Source organism: Oncorhynchus nerka, linkage group LG7, assembly GCF_034236695.1.
Source record: "Oncorhynchus nerka isolate Pitt River linkage group LG7, Oner_Uvic_2.0, whole genome shotgun sequence".
NCBI classification, from domain to species: Eukaryota; Metazoa; Chordata; class Actinopteri; order Salmoniformes; family Salmonidae; genus Oncorhynchus; species Oncorhynchus nerka.
In genome coordinates, this window is record NC_088402.1 from 11,804,984 (window position 1) to 11,829,214 (window position 24,231).

Consider the following 24,231-nt stretch of genomic DNA (forward strand, 5'->3'; position numbering starts at 1 on the left):
GTAGGGTCACTTAGGGCCCCCAACCCCCCCCAAAAAAAGAGTACGAATAGTAGAATAGACAAGGTGAAAGTTCGTCACTGAATTAGGCATGTCAGCTAAACATTTTAGAATGGTAGTCTAGCCAGCTACAGTGCCTTCAGAAAGTACACTACATACACAAAAGTATGTGGACACCCCTTCAAAATCAGTGGATTTAGCTATTTCAGCCACACACGTTACTGACCGGTGTATAAAATCGAGCATACCGCCATGCACTCTCCATAGACAAACAATGGCAGTAAAATGGCCCTTACTGAAGAGCTCACTGACTTTCAATGTGGTAACGTCATAGGATGCCACCTTTCCAACAAGTCAGTTCTTTACATTTCTGCCCTGCTAGAGCTGCCCCTGTCAACTGTAAGTGCTGAACGTCTAGGAGCAACAACGGCTCAGCAGTGAAGTGGTAGGCCACACAAGCTCACAGAACGGGACCGCCGAGTGCTGAAGAGCATTAACATTTTGTCCTTAGTGCCTCTGAAAGCAACGTCAGCACAAGCACTGTTAGTTGGGAGCTTCGTGAAATGGTTTTCCATGGCCGAGCAGCCTAAGATCAATGCCAACCTTGGCTGGAGGGGTGTAAAGCTCGTCCCCATTGGACTCTGGAGCAGTGGAAACGCGTTCTCTGGAGTGATGAATGACACTTCACAATCTGGCAGTCCGGCAGTCGAATCTGGGTTTGGCGGATTCCAGGAGAACACTACCCGCCCCAATGCATAGTGCCAACTGTAATGTTTGGTGGAGGGGGAATAATGGTCTGGGCTGTTTTTCATGGTTCGGGCTAGGCCCCTTAGTTGCAGTGAAGAGAAATCTTAACGCTACAGCACACAATGACATTCTAGACGATTCTGTGCTTCCAACTTTGTGGCAACAGTTTGGGGAAGGCCCTTTCCTGTTTCAGCATGACAATACCCCCATGCACAAAGTGAAGTCCATCCAGCAATGGTTTGTCGAGATCGGTGTGGAATAACTTGACTTGCCTGCACAGAGCCCTGAACTCAACCTCATCAAAGACCTTTGGGATGAATTGCACTCCGACTGTGAGCCAGGCCTCACATACATTTGGCCATGTAGTGACACAGACACATATACATATATATATATAAAATGAACTGAAAAAGTTAATGTGTTTGATACCATTCCATTCACCCCATTATTATGAGCCGTCCTCCCCTTAGCTGAGGTGTGTGTGTGTACCTGTACAGGCTGAGGTGTGTGTGTGTACCTGTACTGGCTGAGGTGTGTGTGTGTACCTGTACTGGCTGAGGTTGTTGAGTGGTGGAGGAGGATTGCAGGTCAGATAAGTCTCCTGTACAGGCTGAGGTGTGTGTGTGTGTACCTGTACTGGCTGAGGTGTGTGTGTGTACCTGTACTGGCTGAGGTGTGTGTGTGTACCTGTACTGGCTGAGGTGTGTGTGTGTACCTGTACTGGCTGAGGTTGTTGAGTGGTGGAGGAGGATTGCAGGTCAGATAAGTCTCCTGTACAGGCTGAGGTGTGTGTGTGTACCTGTACTGGCTGAGGTGTGTGTGTGTACCTGTACTGGCTGAGGTGTGTGTGTGTGTACCTGTACTGGCTGAGGTTGTTGAGTGGTGGAGGAGGATTGCAGGTCAGATAAGTCTCCTGTACAGGCTGAGGTGTGTGTGTGTACCTGTACTGGCTGAGGTGTGTGTGTGTACCTGTACTGGCTGAGGTGTGTGTGTGTACCTGTACTGGCTGAGGTGTGTGTGTGTGTACCTGTACTGGCTGAGGTTGTTGAGTGGTGGAGGAGGATTGCAGGTCAGATAAGTCTCCTGTACAGGCTGTGGTAGAGAGGGTCTACAGAATAACTGCTGGTCCTGAGTCAGATTACTATGAAAAGCTTTCTTCTGGGTGATGGCCTGCAGAGAGACTGGGAGAGAGGGATTGAGGGAGATAGAGAAGGAGAGAAGGAGACAGAGAGAGGGTTAGGGTTAGTATTTGTGAGACAGAAGCAAACGGTATCTGTTGCATTACATCTACTGAATTCTGACTTGAATACTAAACACAGGGCTGTTGTTATGTTTACTGGACATGGGTCGTGCCAGTTAGGAACTGAAAAATCACGTTCAATTAAGATTCCACATAGTTTTTTAGTCGCTTAAAACTGTCTGGGAAACCACCCTGTGGTTTATAATGAGGGAAGTGCATATTTCCCTTTCAAGACGGTAGGATACATATCTAGAGACATGGGCTCCGATACGATACGTTTTAGTTTGAAACGATTCGGTTTGATTAGAGGGACGAATCGATGCGATTCGGTTTGATTAGAGGGACGAATCGATGCGATTCGGTTTGATTAGAGGAACGAATCGATGCGGTTTGATTAGAGGGACGAATCGATGCGGTTTGATTAGAGGGACGAATCGATGCGATTCGGTTTGATTAGAGGGACGAATCGATGCGGTTTGATTAGAGGGACGAATCGATGCGGTTTGATTAGAGGGACGAATCGATGCGGTTTGATTAGAGGGACGAATCGATGCGATTCGGTTTGATTAGAGGGACGAATCGATGCGATTCGGTTTGATTAGAGGGACGAATCGATGCGATGCGGTTTGATTAGAGGGACGAATCGATGCGAGTCGGTTTGATTAGAGGGACGAATCGATGCGATTCGGTTTGATTAGAGGACGAATCGATGCGATTCGGTTTGATTAGAGGGACGAATCGATGCGGATTCGGTTTGATTAGAGGACGAATCGATGCGGATTCGGTTTGATTAGAGGGACGAATCGATGCGGTTTGATTAGAGGGACGAATCGATGCGGTCGGTTTGATTAGAGGGACGAATCGATGCGATTCGGTTTGATTAGAGGAACGATCGATGCGGTTTGATTAGCGGACGAATCGATGCGGTTTGATTAGAGGGACGAATCGATGCGGTTTGATTAGAGGGACGAATCGATGCGATTCGGTTTGATTAGAGGGACGAATCGATGCGATTTGATTAGAGGGACGAATCGATGCGGTTTGATTAGAGGGACGAATCGATGCGGTTTGATTAGAGGGACGAATCGATGCGATTCGGTTTGATTAGAGGGACGAATCGATGCGGTTTGATTAGAGGGACGAATCGATGTTCGGAGGGATTAGAGGGACGAATCGATGCGGTTCGGTTTGATTAGAGGGACGAATCGATGCGCGGTTTGATTAGAGGGACGAATCGATGCGGTTTGATTAGAGGAACGAATCGATGCGTCGGTTTGATTAGAGGGACGAATCGATGCGGTTTGATTAGAGGGCGAATCGATGCGGTTTGATTAGAGGGACGAATCGATGCGGTTTGATTAGAGGGACGAATCGATGCGGTTTGATTAGAGGGACGAATCGATCGATGCGGTTTGATTAGAGGGACGAATCGATGCGGTTTGATTAGAGGACGAATCGATGCGGTTTGATTAGAGGGACGAATCGATGCGGTTTGATTAGAGGGACGAATCGATGCGGTTTGATTAGAGGGACGAATCGATGCGGTTTGATTAGAGGGACGAATCGATGCGGTTTGATTGCGGTTTGATTAGAGGGACGAATCGATGCGGTTTGATTAGAGGGACGAATCGATGCGGTTTGATTAGAGGACGAATCGATGCGGTTTGATTAGAGGGACGAATCGATGCGGTTTGATTAGAGGGACGAATCGATGCGGTTTGATTAGAGGACGAATCGATGCGGTTTGACGGCCCCTGGGATGAATCGATGCGGTTTGATTAGAGGGACGAATCGATGCGGTTTGATTAGCAAAGGGACGAATCGATGCGGTTTGATTAGATTTCAATATTTTTGATTAGAGGGAGAATCGACGGTTTGATTAGAGGGAGATACCGATCGGTTTGATTAGAGGGCGAATCGGAAGGTTTGATTAGAGGGAATCGGGGTTTGATTAGAGGGACGAATCGATGCGGTTTGATTAGAGGGACTGGAAAATCGATGCGGTTTGATTGGAGGGAGAGTCGGTTTGATTAGAGGGACGAATACGAAAGGTTTGATTAGAGGACGAATCGATGCGGTTTGATTAGAGGGACAAAATCAGAATGCGGTTTGATTAGAGGGACAAAAGGCAGTTTGATTAGAGGGCCTCAAATCGATCGATGCTGTTTGATTAGAGGGACTAATCGATTCAATTAGAGGGCCAAATCGATGCATCGATGGGTTTGATTAGAGGGCTAATCGATGCGGTTTGATTAGAGGGACCTTTTAATCGATGCGGTTTGATTAGAGGGACGAATCGATGCGGTTTGATTAGAGGGACGAAGAGCGGTTTGATTAAGGGAAATCTGTTTGATTGTTCTTGCTGTTTGATTAGAGGGGCAATCTCGGTTTGATTAGAGGGTATAATCGATGTCGGTTTGATTAGAGGGACGAATCATTGCGGTTTGATTAGAGGACAATCGATCCATCGGTTTGATTAGAAAGAAACGATTTTGATTAGAGGACGAATTCGGTTTGATTAGATGGCATATTCCTTGGTTTGATTAGAGGGACGAATCGATGCGGTTTGATTGCCCAATTGCAATTTTGATTAGAGGGACTCGAATCGAAGCGGTTTGACAGAGGGAAAATTTCGGTTTGATTAGCATGGGACAATCGAGGGCATGCGGTTTGATTAGAGGGACGAATGATGCGATGCGGTTTGATTAGAGGACGTTAATCGATGGGTTTGATTAGAGGATAATGGAGCACGGGGTTTGATTAGAGGGACGAATCGATATCGGTTTGATTAGAGGGACGAATCGGTTTGTTTGATTAGAGGGACGATCGATTGGTTTGATTGCACGATCGATGGCGGTTTGATTAGAGGGAAATCGATGATTCGGTTTGAAGAGGAACGAATCGAAAGGTTTGATTAGAGGACTGATCGATGCGGTTCGATTAGAGGGACATCGAGGGTTGATTAGAGGGACGAAATCATTGCGGTTTGATTAGAGGGACGAAAATCGATGCGGTTTGATTAGAGGGATCATCATCGATGCGGTTTGATTAGAGGAGCCAAATGCGGTTTGATTAGAGTTCAAGGCATTTCGATGCGGTTTGATTAGAGGCTTAATCGATGGGATTTGATTAGAGGGACAGATCGATGCGTTTGATTAGAGGGACGAATCGATGCACAGTTTGATTAGAGGGAAAATAGGATGCGGTTTGATTAGAGGGACAATCGATGCGGTTTGATTAGAGGGACGAACCGGTGCGGTTTGATTAGAGGGACGAATCAATTTGCGGTTTGATTAGAGGGCTGAATCGATGCGGTTTGATTAGAGGGACAGTTTGATCAATTTGATTAGAGGACGAATCGAGCGGTTTGATTAGAGGGCTCAAACGACTTTGATTAGAGGGACGAATCATGCGGTTTGATTAGAGGGACGAATCCTGCGGTTTGATTAGAGGGACGAATCGATGCGGTTTGATTAGAGGGACACAGTGCGGTTTGATTAGAGGACGAATCGATGCAGTTTGATTCGATGCGGTTTGACTTTAGAGGGACAACCATGCGGTTTGATTAGAGGGGTAATCGATGCGGTTTGATTAGAGGGACAATCGATGCGGTTTGATTAGAGGGACAAATGCGGTTTTTGAGTTGAATCGATGTTTGATACTGAGAGGACTTAATCGATTTGATTAGAGGGACGAATCGATGCATTTGATTAGAGGGAAACAATGCGGTTTGATTAGAGGGCTCAATCGATGCGGTTTGATTAGGAGGGCGAATTGCGGTTTGATTAGAGGGACGAATCCGATGCGGTTTCTTAGAGGGACGAATCGAAACGGTTTGATTAGAGGGACGAATCGATGCGGTTTGATTAGAGGGACGAATCGATGCGGTTTGATTAGAGGACGAATCGATGCCCACGGTTTGGATTAGAGGGACAAATATGCGGTTTGAAAGAGGACGAATCGATGCGGTTTGATTTAGAGGGACGAATCAGATTCGGTTTATTAGAGGGAAAATTCGATGCGGTTTTGTTTCACTGCATCGATTACGGTTTGATTAGAACGAATCGATTGCTTTTTGATTAGAGGGACGAATTTATTCGGTTTGATTAGAATCCAAGGTTTATATTTTAAAAATCGATTTCAGTTGATTGGATGGGAAAATCTATTATTGGTTTGATTTGAGGGACGAATCGATGCCCACTTTTGATTAGAGGGACGAATCGATGCGGTTTGATTAGAGGGACGAATCGATGTTTCGGTTTGATTTAGAGGAAGAATCGATGCGATTTGATTAGAGGGACGAATCGATGCGGTTTGATTAGGAGGGACGAATCGATATCGGTTTGATTAGAGAGGGACGAATCGATTCGGTTTGATTAGAGGGACGAATCGATCCCGGTTTGATTAGAGGGACGAATCGATGCGGTTTCACTAGAGGGACGAATCGATCGGTTTGATTTGAACATTCGATGCGGTTTGATTAGAGGGACGAATCGATGTTTCGGTTTGATTAGAGCCCTCGAATCCACTTTTGACGGTTTGATTAGAGGGACGAATCGATGCGGTTTGATTAGAGGGACGAATCGATATCGGTTTGATTAGAGGGACGAATCGATACGGTTTGATTAGAGGGACGAATCGATGCGGTTTGATTAGAGGGACGAATCGATATCGGTTTGATTAGAGGGACAAATCGATTCGGTTTGATTAGAGGGACGAATCGATGCGGTTTGATTAGAGGGACGAATCGATGCGGTTTGATTAGAGGGACGAATCGATGCGGTTTGATTTTCGAATCGATGCGGTTTGATTAGAAGGACGAATCGATGCGGTTTGATTAGAGGGACGAATCGATGCGGTTTGATTAGAGGGACGAATCGATGCGATTTTTGATTAGAGGGACGAATCGATGCGGTTTGATTAGAGGGACGAATCGATGCGGTTTGATTAGAGGGACGAATCGATGCGGTTTGATTAGAGGGACGAATCGATGCGGTTTGATTAGAGGGACGAATCGCTGCGGTTTGATTTCATTTAATACCCGGTTTGATTAGGGGACGAATCGATGCGGTTTGATTAGAGGGACGAATCGATGTCGGTTTGATTAGTCTTTAATCGATGCGGTTTGATTAGAGGGACGAATCGATGCGGTTTGATTAGAGGGACGAATCGATGCGGTTTGATTAGAGGGACGAATCGATGCGGTTTGATTAGAGGGACGAATCGATGCGGTTTGATTAGAGGGACGAATCGATGCGGTTTGATTAGAGGGACGAATCGATGCGGTTTGATTAGAGGGACTAATCAATCGATGCGGTTTGATTAGAGGGATTAATCGATGCGGTTTGATTAGAGGGAAGAATCGATGCGATTTGATTAGAGGGACGAATCGATGCGGTTTGATTAGAGGGACGAATCGATATCGGTTTGATTAGAGGGACGAATCGATTCGGTTTGATTAGAGGGACGAATCGATGCGATTCGGTTTGATTAGAGGGACGAATCGATGCGGTTTAATTAGAGGGACGAATCGATGCGGTTTGATTAGAGGGACGAATCGATGCGGTTTGATTAGAGGGACGAATCGATGCGGTTTGATTAGAGGGACGAATCGATGCGGTTTGATTAGAGGGACGAATCGATGCGGTTTGATTAGAGGGACGAATCGATGCGGTTTGATTAGAGGGACGAATCGATATCGGTTTGATTAGAGGGACGAATCGATATCGGTTTGATTAGAGGGACGAATCGATGCGGTTTGATTAGAGGGACGAATCGATGCGGTTTGATTAGAGGGACGAATCGATGCGGTTTGATTAGAGGGACGAATCGATGCGGTTTGATTAGAGGGACGAATCGATGCGGTTTGATTAGAGGGACGAATCGATGCGGTTTGATTAGAAGGACGAATCGATGCGGTTTGATTAGAGGGACGAATCGATGCGGTTTGATTAGAGGGACGAATCGATGCGGTTTGATTAGAGGGACGAATCGATGCGGTTTGATTAGAGGGACGAATCGATGCGGTTTGATTAGAGGGACGAATCGATGCGGTTTGATTAGAGGGACGAATCGATACCGGTTTGATTAGAGGGACGAATCGCTACCGGTTTGATTAGAGGGACGAATCGATACCGGTTTGATTAGAGGGACGAATCGATGCGATTCGGTTTGATTAGAGGGACGAATCGATGCGATTCGGTTTGATTAGAGGGACGAATCGATGCGGTTTAATTAGAGGGACGAATCGATGCGGTTTGATTAGAGGGACGAATCGATGCGGTTTGATTAGAGGGACGAATCGATGCGGTTTGATTAGAGGGACGAATCGATGCGGTTTGATTAGAGGGACGAATCGATACCGGTTTGATTAGAGGGGAATCGAATCGATGCGGTTTGATTAGAGGACGAATCGATGCGGTTTGATTAGAGGGACGAATCGATGCGGTTTGATTAGAGGGACGAATCGATATCGGTTTGATTAGAGGGACGAATCGATGCGGTTTGATTAGAGGGACGAATCGATGCGGTTTAATTAGAGGGACGAATCGATGCGGTTTGATTAGAGGGACGAATCGATGCGGTTTGATTAGAGGGACGAATCGATGCGATGCGGTTTGATTAGAGGGACGAATCGATATCATGCGGTTTGATTAGAGGGACGAATCGATATCGGTTTGATTAGAGGGACGAATCGATATCGGTTTGATTAGAGGGACGAATCGATGCGGTTTGATTAGAGGGACGAATCGATGCGGTTTGATTAGAGGGACGAATCGATGCGGTTTGATTAGAGGGACGAATCGATGCGGTTTGATTAGAGGGACGAATCGATGCGGTTTGATTAGAGGGACGAATCGATGCGGTTTGATTAGAGGGACGAATCGATGCGGTTTGATTAGAGGGACGAATCGATGCGGTTTGATTAGAGGGACGAATCGATGCGGTTTGATTAGAGGGACGAATCGATGCGGTTTGATTAGAGGGACGAATCGATGCGGTTTGATTAGAGGGACGAATCGATACGGTTTGATTAGAGGGACGAATCGATGCGGTTTGATTAGAGGGACGAATCGATGCGGTTTGATTAGAGGGACGAATCGATGCGGTTTGATTAGAGGGACGAATCGATGCGGTTTGATTAGAGGGACGAATCGATGCGGTTTGATTAGAGGGACGAATCGATGCGATGCGGTTTGATTAGAGGGACGAATCGATATCGGTTTGATTAGAGGGACGAATCGATTCGGTTTGATTAGAGGGACGAATCGATGCGGTTTGATTAGAGGGACGAATCGATGCGGTTTGATTAGAGGGACGAATCGATGCGGTTTGATTAGAGGGACGAATCGATGCGGTTTGATTAGAGGGATCGAATCGATGCGGTTTGATTAGAGGGACGAATCGATGGTTTGATTGCGGTTTGATTAGAGGGACGAATCGATGCGGTTTGATTAGAGGGACGAATCGATGCGGTTTGATTAGAGGGACGAATCGATACCGGTTTGATTAGAGGGACGAATCGATGCGGGTTTGATTAGAGGGGACGAATCGATACGGTTTGATTAGAGGGACGAATCGATGCGGTTTGATTAGAGGGACGAATCGATGCGGTTTGATTAGAGGGACGAATCGATGCGGTTTGATTAGAGGGACGAATCGATGCGGTTTGATTAGAGGGACGAATCGATGCGGTTTGATTAGAGGGACGAATCGATGCGGTTTGATTAGAGGGACGAATCGATGCGGTTTGATTAGAGGGACGAATCGATGCGGTTTGATTAGAGGGACGAATCGATGCGATGCGGTTTGATTAGAGGGACGAATCGATGCGGTCGGTTTGATTAGAGGAACGAATCGATGCGGTTTGATTAGAGGGACGAATCGATGCGGTTTGATTAGAGGGACGAATCGATGCGGTTTGATTAGAGGGACGAATCGATGCGATTCGGTTTGATTAGAGGGACGAATCGATGCGATTCGGTTTGATTAGAGGGACGAATCGATGCGATTCGGTTTGATTAGAGGGACGAATCGATGCGGTTTGATTAGAGGGACGAATCGATGCGTTGTCGGTTTGATTAGAGGGACGAATCGATGCGGTTTGATTAGAGGGACGAATCGATGCGGTTTGATTAGAGGGACGAATCGATGCGATGCGGTTTGATTAGAGGGACGAATCGATGCGTGCGGTTTGATTAGAGGGACGAATCGATGGGTTTGATTGCGGTTTGATTAGAGGGACGAATCGATGCGGTTTGATTAGAGGGACGAATCGATGCGGTTTGATTAGAGGGACGAATCGATGCGGTTTGATTAGAGGGACGAATCGATGCGGTTTGATTAGAGGGACGAATCGATGCGGTTTGATTAGAGGGACGAATCGATGCGGTTTGATTAGAGGGACGAATCGATGCGGTTTGATTAGAGGGACGAATCGATGCGGTTTGATTAGAGGGACGAATCGATGCGGTTTGATTAGAGGGACGAATCGATGCGGTTTGATTAGAGGGACGAATCGATGCGGTTTTGATTAGAGGGACGAATCGATGCGGTTTGATTAGAGGGACAATCGATGCGGTTTGATTAGAGGGACGAATCGATGCGGTTTGATTAGAGGGACGAATCGATGCGGTTTGATTAGAGGGACGAATCGATGCGGTTTGATTAGAGGGACGAATCGATGCGAATCGGTGGTTTGATTAGAGGGACGAATCGATGCGGTTTGATTAGAGGGACGAATCGATGCGGTTTGATTAGAGGGACGAATCGATGCGGTTTGATTAGAGGGACGAATCGATGCGGTTTGATTAGAGGGACGAATCGATGCGATGGTTTGATTAGAGGGACGAATCGATGCGGTTTGATTAGAGGGACGAATCGATGCGGTTTGATTAGAGGGACGAATCGATGCGGTTTGATTAGAGGGACGAATCGATGCGGTTTGATTAGAGGGACGAATCGATGCGGTTTGATTAGAGGGACGAATCGATGCGGTTTGATTAGAGGGACGAATCGATGCGGTTTGATTAGAGGGACGAATCGATTTTCGGTTTGATTAGAGGACGAATCGATGCGGTTTGATTAGAGGGACGAATCGATGCGGTTTGATTAGAGGGACGAATCGATGTGCGGTTTGATTAGAGGGACGAATCGATGCGGTTTGATTAGAGGGACGAAATCGATGCGGTTTGATTAGAGGGACGAATCGATGCGGTTTGATTAGAGGGACGAATCGATGCGGTTTGATTAGAGGGACGAATCGATGCGGTTTGATTAGAGGGACGAATCGATGCGGTTTGATTAGAGGGACGAATCGATGCGGTTTGATTAGAGGGACGAATCGATGCGGTTTGATTAGAGGGACGAATCGATGCGGTTTGATTAGAGGGACGAATCGATGCGGTTTGATTAGAGGGACGAATCGATGCGGTTTGATTAGAGGGACGAATCGATGCGGTTTGATTAGAGGGACGAATCGATGCGATGGTTTGATTAGAGGGACGAATCGATGCGGTTTGATTAGAGGGACGAATCGATGCGGTTTGATTAGAGGCACGAATCGATGCGGTTTGATTAGAGGGACGAATCGATGCGGTTTGATTAGAGGGACGAATCGATGCGGTTTGATTAGAGGACGAATCGATGCGGTTTGATTAGAGGGACGAATCGATGCGGTTTGATTAGAGGGACGAATCGATGCGATTTGCGGTTTGATTAGAGGGACGAATCGATGCGGTTTGATTAGAGGGACGAATCGATGCGGTTTGATTAGAGGGACGAATCGATGCGATTCGGTTTGATTAGAGGGACGAATCGATGCGGTTTGATTAGAGGGACGAATCGATGCGGTTTGATTAGAGGGACGAATCGATGCGGTTTGATTAGAGGGACGAATCGATGCGGTTTGATTAGAGGGACGAATCGATGCGGTTTGATTAGAGGGACGAATCGATGCGGTTTGATTAGAGGGACGAATCGATGCGGTTTGATTAGAGGACGAATCGATGCGGTTTGATTAGAGGGACGAATCGATGCGGTTTGATTAGAGGGACGAATCGATGCGGTTTGATTAGAGGGACGAATCGATGCGGTTTGATTAGAGGGACGAATCGATGCGGTTTGATTAGAGGGACGAATCGATGCGGTTTGATTAGAGGGACGAATCGATGCGGTTTGATTAGAGGGACGAATCGATGCGGTTTGATTAGAGGGACGAATCGATGCGGTTTGATTAGAGGGACGAATCGATGCGGTTTGATTAGAGGGACGAATCGATGCGGTTTGATTAGAGGGAAGAATCGATGCGGTTTGATTAGAGGGACGAATCGATGCGGTTTGATTAGAGGGACGAATCGATGCGGTTTGATTAGAGGGACGAATCGATGCGGTTTGATTAGAGGGACGAATCGATATCGGTTTGATTAGAGGACGAATCGATGCGGTTTGATTAGAGGGACGAATCGATGCGGTTTGATTAGAGGGACGAATCGATGCGGTTTGATTAGAGGGACGAATCGATGCGGTTTGATTAGAGGGACGAAATCGATGCGGTTTGATTAGAGGACGAATCGATGCGATTCGGTTTGATTAGAGGGAAGAATCGATGCGATTTGATTAGAGGGACGAATCGATGCGGTTTGATTAGAGGGACGAATCGATGCGGTTTGATTAGAGGGACGAATCGATGCGGTTTGATTAGAGGGACGAATCGATGCGATGCGGTTTGATTAGAGGGACGAATCGATGCGGTTTGATTAGAGGGACGAATCGATTCGGTTTGATTAGAGGGACGAATCGATGCGACCGGTTTGATTAGAGGGACGAATCGATGCGGTTTGATTAGAGGGACGAATCGATGCGGTTTTGATTAGAGGGGTTTGATTAGAGGGACGAATCGATGCGGTTTGATTAGAGGGACGAATCGATGCGGTTTGATTAGAGGGCGAATCGATGCGGTTTGATTAGAGGGACGAATCGATGCGGTTTGATTAGAGGGACGAATCGATGCGGTTTGATTAGAGGGACGAATCGATGCGTTTGATTAGAGGGCGGTTTGATTAGAGGGACGAATCGATGCGGTTTGATTAGAGGGACGAATCGATGCGGTTTGATTAGAGGGACGAATCGATGCGGTTTGATTAGAGGGACGAATCGATGCGGTTTGATTAGAGGGACGAATCGATGCGGTTTGATTAGAGGGACGAATCGATGCGGTTTGATTAGAGGGACGAATCGATGCGGTTTGATTAGAGGGACGAATCGATGCGGTTTGATTAGAGGGACGAATCGATGCGGTTTGATTAGAGGGACGAATCGATGCGGTTTGATTAGAGGGACGAATCGATGCGGTTTGATTAGAGGGACGAATCGATGCGGTTTGATTAGAGGGACGAATCGATGCGGTTTGATTAGAGGGACGAATCGATGCGGTTTGATTAGAGGGACGAATCGATGCGGTTTGATTAGAGGGACGAATCGATGCGGTTTGATTAGAGGGACGAATCGATGCGGTTTGATTAGAGATCGGTTTGATTAGAGGACCTAATCGATGCGGTTTGATTAGAGGGACGAATCGATGCGGTTTGATTAGAGGGACGAATCGATGCGGTTTGATTAGAGGGACGAATCGATGCGGTTTGATTAGAGGGACGAATCGATGCGGTTTGATTAGAGGGACGAATCGATGCGGTTTGATTAGAGGGACGAATCGATGCGGTTTGATTAGAGGGACGAATCGATGCGTGCGGTTTGATTAGAGGGACGAATCGATCGGTTTGATTAGAGGGACGAATCGATGCGGTTTGATTAGAGGGACGAATCGATGCGGTTTGATTAGAGGGACGAATCGATGCGGTTTGATTAGAGGGACGAATCGATGCGGTTTGATTAGAGGGACGAATCGATGCGGTTTGATTAGAGGGACGAATCGATGCGCGGTTTGATTAGAGGGACGAATCGATGCGGTTTGATTAGAGGGACGAATCGATGCGGTTTGATTAGAGGGACGAATCGATGCGGTTTGATTAGAGGGACTAATCGATGCGGTTTGATTAGAGGGACGAATCGATGCGGTTTGATTAGAGGGACGAATCGATGCGGTTTGATTAGAGGGACGAATCGATGCGGTTTGATTAGAGGGACGAATCGATGCGGTTTGATTAGAGGGACGAATCGATGCGGTTTGATTAGAGGGACGAATCGATGCGGTTTGATTAGAGGGACGAATCGATGCGGTTTGATTAGAGGGACGAATCGATGCGGTTTGATTAGAGGGACGAATCGATGCGGTTTGATTAGAGGGACGAATCGATGCGGTTTGATTAGAGGGACGAATCGATGCGGTTTGATTAGAGGGACGAATCGATGCGGTTTGATTAGAGGGACGAATCGATGCGGTTTGATTAGAGGGACGAATCGATGCGGTTTGATTAGAGGGACGATTAATCGATGCGGTTTGATTAGAGGGACGAATCGATGTCGGTTTGATTAGAGGACGAATCGATGCGGTTTGATTAGAGGAAGAATCGATGCGGTTTGATTAGAGGGAAGAATCGATGCGGTTTGATTAGAGGGACGAATCGATGCGGTTTGATTAGAGGACGAATCGATGCGGTTTGATTAGAGGGACGAATCGATGCGGTTTGATTAGAGGACGAATCGATGCGGTTTGATTAGAGGGACGAATCGATGCGGTTTGATTAGAGGGACGAATCGATGCGGTTTGATTAGAGGGACGAATCGATGCGGTTTGATTAGAGGGACGAATCGATGCGGTTTGATTAGAGGGACGAATCGATGCGGTTTGATTAGAGGACGAATCGATGCGGTTTGATTAGAGGGACGATGCGATCGGTTTGATTAGAGGGACGAATCGATGCGGTTTGATTAGAGGGACGAATCGATGCGGTTTGATTAGAGGGACGAATCGATGCGGTTTGATTAGAGGGACGAATCGATGCGGTTTGATTAGAGGGGCGAATCGATGCGGTTTGATTAGAGGGACGAATCGATGCGCGGTTTGATTAGAGGGGACAAATCGATCGCGGTTTGATTAGAGGGACGAAATGCGGTTTGATTAGGGACGAATCGATGCGGTTTGATTAGAGGGACGAATCGATGCGGTTTGATTAGAGGGACGAATCGATGCGGTTTGATTAGAGGACGAATCGATGCGGTTTGATTAGAGGGACGAATCGATGCGGTTTGATTAGAGGGACGAATCGATGCGGTTTGATTAGAGGGACGAATCGATGCGGTTTGATTAGAGGGACGAATCGGCGGTTTGATTAGAGGGATCGATCGATTCGGTTTGATTAGAGGGACGAATCGATGCGATTCGGTTTGATTAGAGGGACGAATCGATGCGGTTTGATTAGAGGGACGAATCGATGCGGTTTGATTAGAGGGACGAATCGATGCGGTTTGATTAGAGGGACGAATCGATGCGGTTTGATTAGAGGGCGAATCGATGCGGTTTGATTAGAGGGGCGAATCGATGCGGTTTGATTAGAGGGACGAATCGATCGTCGGTTTGATTAGAGGGACGAATCGATGCGGTTTGATTAGAGGGACGAATCGATGCGGTTTGATTAGAGGGACTAATCGATGCGGCGGTTTGATTAGAGGGACGAATCGATGCGATTCGGTTTGATTAGAGGGACGAATCGATGCGGTTTGATTAGAGGGACGAATCGATGCGGTTTGATTAGAGGGACGAATCGATGCGGTTTGATTAGAGGGACGAATCGATGCGGTTTGATTAGAGGGACGAATCGATGCGGTTTGATTAGAGGGACGAATCGATGCGGTTTGATTAGAGGGACGAATCGATGCGGTTTGATTAGAGGGACGAATCGATGCGGTTTGATTAGAGGGACGAATCGATGCGGTTTGATTAGAGGGACGAATCGATGCGGCGGTTTGATTAGAGGGACGAATCGATGCGGTTTGATTAGAGGGACGAATCGATGCGGTTTGATTAGAGGGACGAATCGATGCGGTTTGATTAGAGGGACGAATCGATGCGGTTTGATTAGAGGGACGAATCGATGCGGTTTGATTAGAGGGACGAATCGATGCGGTTTGATTAGAGGGACGAATCGATGCGGTTTGATTAGAGGGACGAATCGATGCGGTTTGATTAGAGGGACGAATCGATGCGGTTTGATTAGAGGGACGAATCGATGCGGTTTGATTAGAGGGACGAATCGATACCGGTTTGATTAGAGGGACGAATCGATACCGGTTTGATTAGAGGGACGAATCGATGCGATTCGGTTTGATTAGAGGGAAGAATCGATGCGATTCGGTTTGATTAGAGGGAAGAATCGATGCGATTTGATTAGAGGGACGAATCGATTCGGTTTGATTAGAGGGACGAATCGATTCGGTTTGATTAGAGGGACGAATCGATGCGGTTTGATTAGAGGGACGAATCGATGCGGTTTGATTAGAGGGACGAATCGATGCGGTTTGATTAGAGGGACGAATCGATGCGGTTTGATTAGAGGGACGAATCGATGCGGTTTGATTAGAGGGACGAATCGATGCGGTTTGATTAGAGGGACGAATCGATGCGGTTTGATTAGAGGGACGAATCGATATCGGTTTGATTAGAGGGACGAATCGATGCGGTTTGATTAGAGGGACGAATCGATGCGGTTTGATTAGAGGGACGAATCGATGCGGTTTGATTAGAGGACGAATCGATGAGGGGTTTGATTAGAGGGACGAATCGATGCGGTTTGATTAGAGGGACGAATCGATGCGGTTTGATTAGAGGGACGAATCGATGCGGTTTGATTAGAGGGACGAATCGATGCGGTTTGATTAGAGGGACGAATCGATGCGGTTTGATTAGAGGGACGAATCGATGCGATGCGGTTTGATTAGAGGGACGAATCGATGCGGTTTGATTAGAGGGACGAATCGATTCGGTTTGATTAGAGGGACGAATCGATGCGATTCGGTTTGATTAGAGGGACGAATCGATGCGGTTTGATTAGAGGGACGAATCGATGCGGTTTGATTAGAGGGACGAATCGATGCGGTTTGATTAGAGGGACGAATCGATGCGGTTTGATTAGAGGGACGAATCGATGCGGTTTGATTAGAGGGACGAATCGATGCGGTTTGATTAGAGGGACGAATCGATGCGGTTTGATTAGAGGGACGAATCGATGCGGTTTGATTAGAGGGACGAATCGATGCGGTTTGATTAGAGGGACGAATCGATGCGGTTTGATTAGAGGGACGAATCGATGCGGTTTGATTAGAGGGACGAATCGATGCGGTTTGATTAGAGGGACGAATCGATGCGGTTTGATTAGAGGGACGAATCGATGCGGTTTGATTAGAGGGACGAATCGATGCGGTTTGATTAGAGGGACGAATCGATGCGGTTTGATTAGAGGGACGAATCGAATCGATGCGGTTTGATTAGAGGGACGAATCGATGCGGTTTGATTAGAGGGACGAATCGATGCGGTTTGATTAGAGGGACGAATCGATGCGGTTTGATTAGAGGGAAGAATCGATGCGGTTTGATTAGAGGGACGAATCGATGCGATTTGATTAGAGGGACGAATCGATGCGGTTTGATTAGAGGGACGAATCGATGCGAGGGCGGTTTGATTAGAGGGACGAATCGATGCGATGCGGTTTGATTAGAGGGACGAATCGATGCGATTCGGTTTGATTAGAGGGACGAATCGATGCGGTTTGATTAGAGGGACTAATCGATGCGGTTTGATTAGAGGGACGAATCGATGCGGTTTGATTAGAGGGACGAATCGATGCGGTTTGATTAGAGGGACGAATCGATGCGGTTTGATTAGAGGGACGAATCGATGCGGTTTGATTAGAGGGACGAATCGATGCGGTTTGATTAGAGGGACGAATCGATGCGCGGTTTGATTAGAGGGACGAATCGATGCGGTTTGATTAGAGGGACGAATCGATGCGGTTTGATTAGAGGGACGAATCGATGCGGTTTGATTAGAGGGACGAATCGATGCGATTTTGATTAGAGGGACGAATCGATGCGGTTTGATTAGAGGGACAAATCGATGCGATTTCGGTTTGATTAGAGGGACGATCGATGCGGTTTGATTAGAGGGACGAATCGATGCGGTTTGATTAGAGGGCGAATCGATGCGGTTTGATTAGAGGGACGAATCGATGCGGTTTGATTAGAGGGACGAATCGATGCGGTTTGATTAGAGGGACGAATCGATGCGGTTTGATTAGAGGGACGAATCGATGCGGTTTGATTAGAGGGACGAATCGATGCGGTTTGATTAGAGGGACGAATCGATGCGGTTTGATTAGAGGGACGAATGCGGTTTCGACGAATCGATACCGGTTTGATTAGAGGGACGAATCGATGCGGTTTGATTAGAGGGACGAATCGATGCGGTTTGATTAGAGGGAACGAATCGATGCGGTTTGATTAGAGGGACGAATCGATGCGGTTTGATTAGAGGGACGAATCGATGCGGTTTGATTAGAGGGACGAATCGTTTGCGAGGGACGAATCGGCGGTTTGATTAGAGGGACGAATCGATGCGGTTTGATTAGAGGGACGAATCGATATCGGTTTGATTAGAGGGACGAATCGATGCGGTTTGATTAGAGGGACGAATCGATGCGGTTTGATTAGAGGGACGAATCGATGCGGTTTGATTAGAGGGACGAATCGATGCGGTTTGATTAGAGGGACGAATCGATGCGGTTTGATTAGAGGGACGAATCGATTAGAGGACGAATCGGTTTGATTAGAGGGACGAATCGATGCGATTCGGTTTGATTAGAGGGACGAATCGATGCGGTTTGATTAGAGGGACGAATCGATGCGGTTTGATTAGAGGACGAATCGATGCGGTTTGATTAGAGGACGAATCGATGCGATTCGGTTTGATTAGAGGGACGAATCGATGCGATTCGGTTTGATTAGAGGGACGAATCGATGCGGTTTGATTAGAGGGACGAATCGATGCGATTCGGTTTGATTAGAGGGACGAATCGATGCGGTTTGATTAGAGGGACGAATCGATGCGGTTTGATTAGAGGGACGAATCGATGCGGTTTGATTAGAGGGACGAATCGATGCGGTTTGATTAGAGGGACGAATCGATGCGGTTTGATTAGAGGGACGAATCGATGCGGTTTGATTAGAGGGACGAATCGATGCGGTTTGATTAGAGGGACGAATCGATGCGGTTTGATTAGAGGGACGAATCGATGCGGTTTGATTAGAGGGACGAATCGATGCGGTTTGATTAGAGGGACGAATCGATGCGGTTTGATTAGAGGGACGAATCGATTCGGTTTGATTAGAGGGACGAATCGATTCGGTTTGATTAGAGGGACGAATCGATGCGATTCGGTTTGATTAGAGGGACGAATCGATGCGCGGTTTGATTAGAGGGACGAATCGATGCGGTTTGATTAGAGGGACGAATCGATGCGGTTTGATTAGAGGGACGAATCGATGCGGTTTGATTAGAGGGACGAATCGATGCGGTTTGATTAGAGGGACGAATCGATGCGGTTTGATTAGAGGGACGAATCGATGCGGTTTGATTAGAGGGACGAATCGATGCGGTTTGATTAGAGGGACGAATCGATGCGGTTTGATTAGAGGGACGAATCGATGCGGTTTGATTAGAGGGACGAATCGATGCGGTTTGATTAGAGGGACGAATCGATGCGGTTTGATTAGAGGGACGAATCGATGCGGTTTGATTAGAGGGACGAATCGATGCGGTTTGATTAGAGGGACGAATCGATACCGGTTTGATTAGAGGGACGAATCGATGCGGTTTGATTAGAGGGACGAATCGATGCGATTCGGTTTGATTAGAGGGAAGAATCGATGCGATTTGATTAGAGGGACGAATCGATTCGGTTTGATTAGAGGGACGAATCGATTCGGTTTGATTAGAGGGACGAATCGATGCGGTTTGATTAGAGGGACGAATCGATGCGATTCGGTTTGATTAGAGGGACGAATCGATGCGGTTTGATTAGAGGGACGAATCGATGCGGTTTGATTAGAGGGACGAATCGATGCGGTTTGATTAGAGGGACGAATCGATGCGGTTTGATTAGAGGGACGAATTGCGGTTTGATTAGAGGGACGAATCGATGCGATTCGGTTTGATTAGAGGGACGAATCGATGCGGTCGGTTTGATTAGAGGGACGAATCGATGCGGTTTGATTAGAGGGACGAATCGATGCGGTTTGATTAGAGGGACGAATCGATGCGGTTTGATTAGAGGGACGAATCGATGCGGTTTGATTAGAGGGACGAATCGATGCGGTTTGATTAGAGGGACGAATCGATGCGGTTTGATTAGAGGGACGAATCGATGCGGTTTGATTAGAGGGACGAATCGATGCGGTTTGATTAGAGGGACGAATCGATGCGGTTTGATTAGAGGGACGAATCGATGCGGTTTGATTAGAGGGACGAATCGATGCGATTTGATTAGAGGGACGAATCGATGCGATGCGGTTTGATTAGAGGGACGAATCGATACCGGTTTGATTAGAGGGACGAATCGATGCGGTTTGATTAGAGGGACGAATCGATGCGGTTTGATTAGAGGGACGAATCGATGCGGTTTGATTAGAGGGACGAATCGATGCGGTTTGATTAGAGGGACGAATCGATGCGGTTTGATTAGAGGGACGAATCGATGCGGTTTGATTAGAGGGACGAATCGATGCGGTTTGATTAGAGGGACGAATCGATGCGGTTTGATTAGAGGGACGAATCGATGCGGTTTGATTAGAGGGACGAATCGATGCGGTTTGATTAGAGGGACGAATCGATGCGGTTTGATTAGAGGGACGAATCGATGCGGTTTGATTAGAGGGACGAATCGATCGCGGTTTGATTAGAGGGACGAATCGATGCGGTTTGATTAGAGGGACGAATCGATGCGGTTTGATTAGAGGGACGAATCGATGCGGTTTGATTAGAGGGACGAATCGATGCGGTTTGATTAGAGGGACGAATCGATGCGGTTTGATTAGAGGGACGAATCGATGCGGTTTGATTAGAGGGACGAATCGATGCGGTTTGATTAGAGGGACGAATCGATGCGGTTTGATTAGAGGGACGAATCGATGCGGTTTGATTAGAGGGACGAATCGATGCGGTTTGATTAGAGGGACGAATCGATGCGGTTTGATTAGAGGGACGAATCGATGCGGTTTGATTAGAGGGACGAATCGATGCGGTTTGATTAGAGGGACGAATCGATGCGGTTTGATTAGAGGGACGAATCGATGCGATTTCGGTTTGATTAGAGGGAAGAATCGATGCGATTTGATTAGAGGACGAATCATTCGGTTTGATTAGAGGGACGAATCGATGCGGTTTGATTAGAGGGACGAATCGATGCGGTTTGATTAGAGGGACGAATCGATGCGGTTTGATTAGAGGGACGAATCGATGCGGTTTGATTAGAGGGACGAATCGATGCGATTCGGTTTGATTAGAGGGACGAATCGATGCGGTTTGATTAGAGGGACGAATCGATGCGGTTTGATTAGAGGGACGAATCGATGCGGTTTGATTAGAGGGACGAATCGATGCGGTTTGATTAGAGGGACGAATCGATGCGGTTTGATTAGAGGGACGAATCGATGCGATTCGGTTTGATTAGAGGGACGAATCGATGCGGTTTGATTAGAGGGACGAATCGATGCGGTTTGATTAGAGGGACGAATCGATGCGGTTTGATTAGAGGGACGAATCGATGCGGTTTGATTAGAGGGACGAATCGATGCGGTTTGATTAGAGGACGAATCGATGCGGTTTGATTAGAGGGACGAATCGATGCGGTTTGATTAGAGGGACGAATCGATGCGGTTTGATTAGAGGGACGAATCGATGCGGTTTGATTAGAGGGACGAATCGATGCGAATCGATGCGATCGATGCGGTTTGATTAGAGGGACGAATCGATGCGGTTTGATTAGAGGGACGAATCGATGCGGTTTGATTAGAGGGACGAATCGATCGGTTTGATTAGAGGGACGAATCGATGCGGTTTGATTAGAGGGACGAATCGATTCGGTTTGATTAGAGGGACGAATCGATTCGGTTTGATTAGAGGGACGAATCGATGCGATTCGGTTTGATTAGAGGGACGAATCGATGCGATTCGGTTTGATTAGAGGGACGAATCGATGCCATTCGGTTTGATTAGAGGGACGAATCGATGCGGTTTGATTAGAGGGACGAATCGATGCGATTTGATTAGAGGGACGAATCGATGCGGTTTGATTAGAGGGACGAATCGATGCGGTTTGATTAGAGGGACGAATCGATGCGATTTGATTAGAGGGACGAATCTATGCGATGCGGTTTGATTAGAGGGACGAATCGATGCGGTTTGATTAGAGGGACGAATCGATACCGGTTTGATTAGAGGGACGAATCGATGCGGTTTGATTAGAGGGACGAATCGATGCGGTTTGATTAGAGGGACGAATCGATGCGGTTTGATTAGAGGGACGAATCGATGCGGTTTGATTAGAGGGACGAATCGATGCGGTTTGATTAGAGGGACGAATCGATGCGGTTTGATTAGAGGGACGAATCGATGCGGTTTGATTAGAGGGACGAATCGATGCGATTCGGTTTGATTAGAGGGACGAATCGATGCGGTTTGATTAGAGGGACGAATCGATGCGGTTTGATTAGAGGGACGAATCGATGCGGTTTGATTAGAGGGACGAATCGATGCGGTTTGATTAGAGGGACGAATCGATGCGGTTTGATTAGAGGGACGAATCGATGCGGTTTGATTAGAGGGACGAATCGATGCGGTTTGATTAGAGGGACGAATCGATGCGGTTTGATTAGAGGGACGAATCGATGCGGTTTGATTAGAGGGACGAATCGATGCGGTTTGATTAGAGGGACGAATCGATGCGGTTTGATTAGAGGGACGAATCGATGCGGTTTGATTAGAGGGACGAATCGATGCGGTTTGATTAGAGGGACGAATCGATGCGATTTGATTAGAGGGACGAATCGATGCGATTTGATTAGAGGGACGAAATGCGATGCGGTTTGATTAGAGGGACGAATCGATGCGGTTTGATTAGAGGGACGAATCGATGCGGTTTGATTAGAGGGACGAATCGATGCGGTTTGATTAGAGGGACGAATCGATGCGGTTTGATTAGAGGGACGAATCGATGCGATTCGGTTTGATTAGAGGGACGAATCGATGCGATTCGGTTTGATTAGAGGGACGAATCGATGCGATTCGGTTTGATTAGAGGGACGAATCGATGCGTTCGGTTTGATTAGAGGGACGAATCGATGCGATTCGGTTTGATTAGAGGGACGAATCGATGCGATTTGATTAGAGGGACGAATCGATGCGGTTTGATTAGAGGGACGAATCGATGCGGTTTGATTAGAGGGACGAATCGATGCGGTTTGATTAGAGGGACGAATCGATGCGGTTTGATTAGAGGGACGAATCGATGCGGTTTGATTAGAGGGACGAATCGATGCGGTTTGATTAGAGGGACGAATCGATGCGATGCGGTTTGATTAGAGGGACGAATCGATGCGATTTGATTAGAGGGACGAATCTATGCGATGCGGTTTGATTAGAGGGACGAATCGATAGCGGTTTGATTAGAGGGACGAATCGATACCGGTTTGATTAGAGGGACGAATCGATACTGGTTTGATTAGAGGGACGAATCGATACTGGTTTGATTAGAGGGACGAATCGATGCGGTTTGATTAGAGGGACGAATCGATGCGGTTTGATTAGAGGGACGAATCGATGCGGTTTGATTAGAGGGACGAATCGATGCGGTTTGATTAGAGGGACGAATCGATGCGATTCGGTTTGATTAGAGGGACGAATCGATGCGATTCGGTTTGATTAGAGGGACGAATCGATGCGGTTTGATTAGAGGGACGAATCGATGCGGTTTGATTAGAGGGACGAATCGATGCGATGCGGTTTGATTAGAGGGACGAATCGATGCGATGCGGTTTGATTAGAGGGACGAATCGATGCGATGCGGTTTGATTAGAGGGACGAATCGATGCGGTTTGATTAGAGGGACGAATCGATGCGGTTTGATTAGAGGGACGAATCGATGCGATTCGGTTTGATTAGAGGGACGAATCGATGCGATTCGGTTTGATTAGAGGGACGAATCGATGCGATTCGGTTTGATTAGAGGGACGAATCGAT

At 47.2% G+C, this 24,231-nt stretch overlaps 1 protein-coding gene across 1 annotated transcript in view; it reads right to left on the minus strand.

The window, feature by feature from the left end:
• LOC115123051 (actin-binding protein WASF2-like) overlaps nucleotides 1-24,231 on the minus strand; it is a 37,313-nt gene that overhangs the window by 3,752 nt on the left and 9,330 nt on the right. Inside the window, 1 exon segment of the mRNA XM_065020186.1 lies at nucleotides 1,772-1,925. Within this exon segment, the coding sequence (XP_064876258.1) occupies nucleotides 1,772-1,925 (154 nt within the window).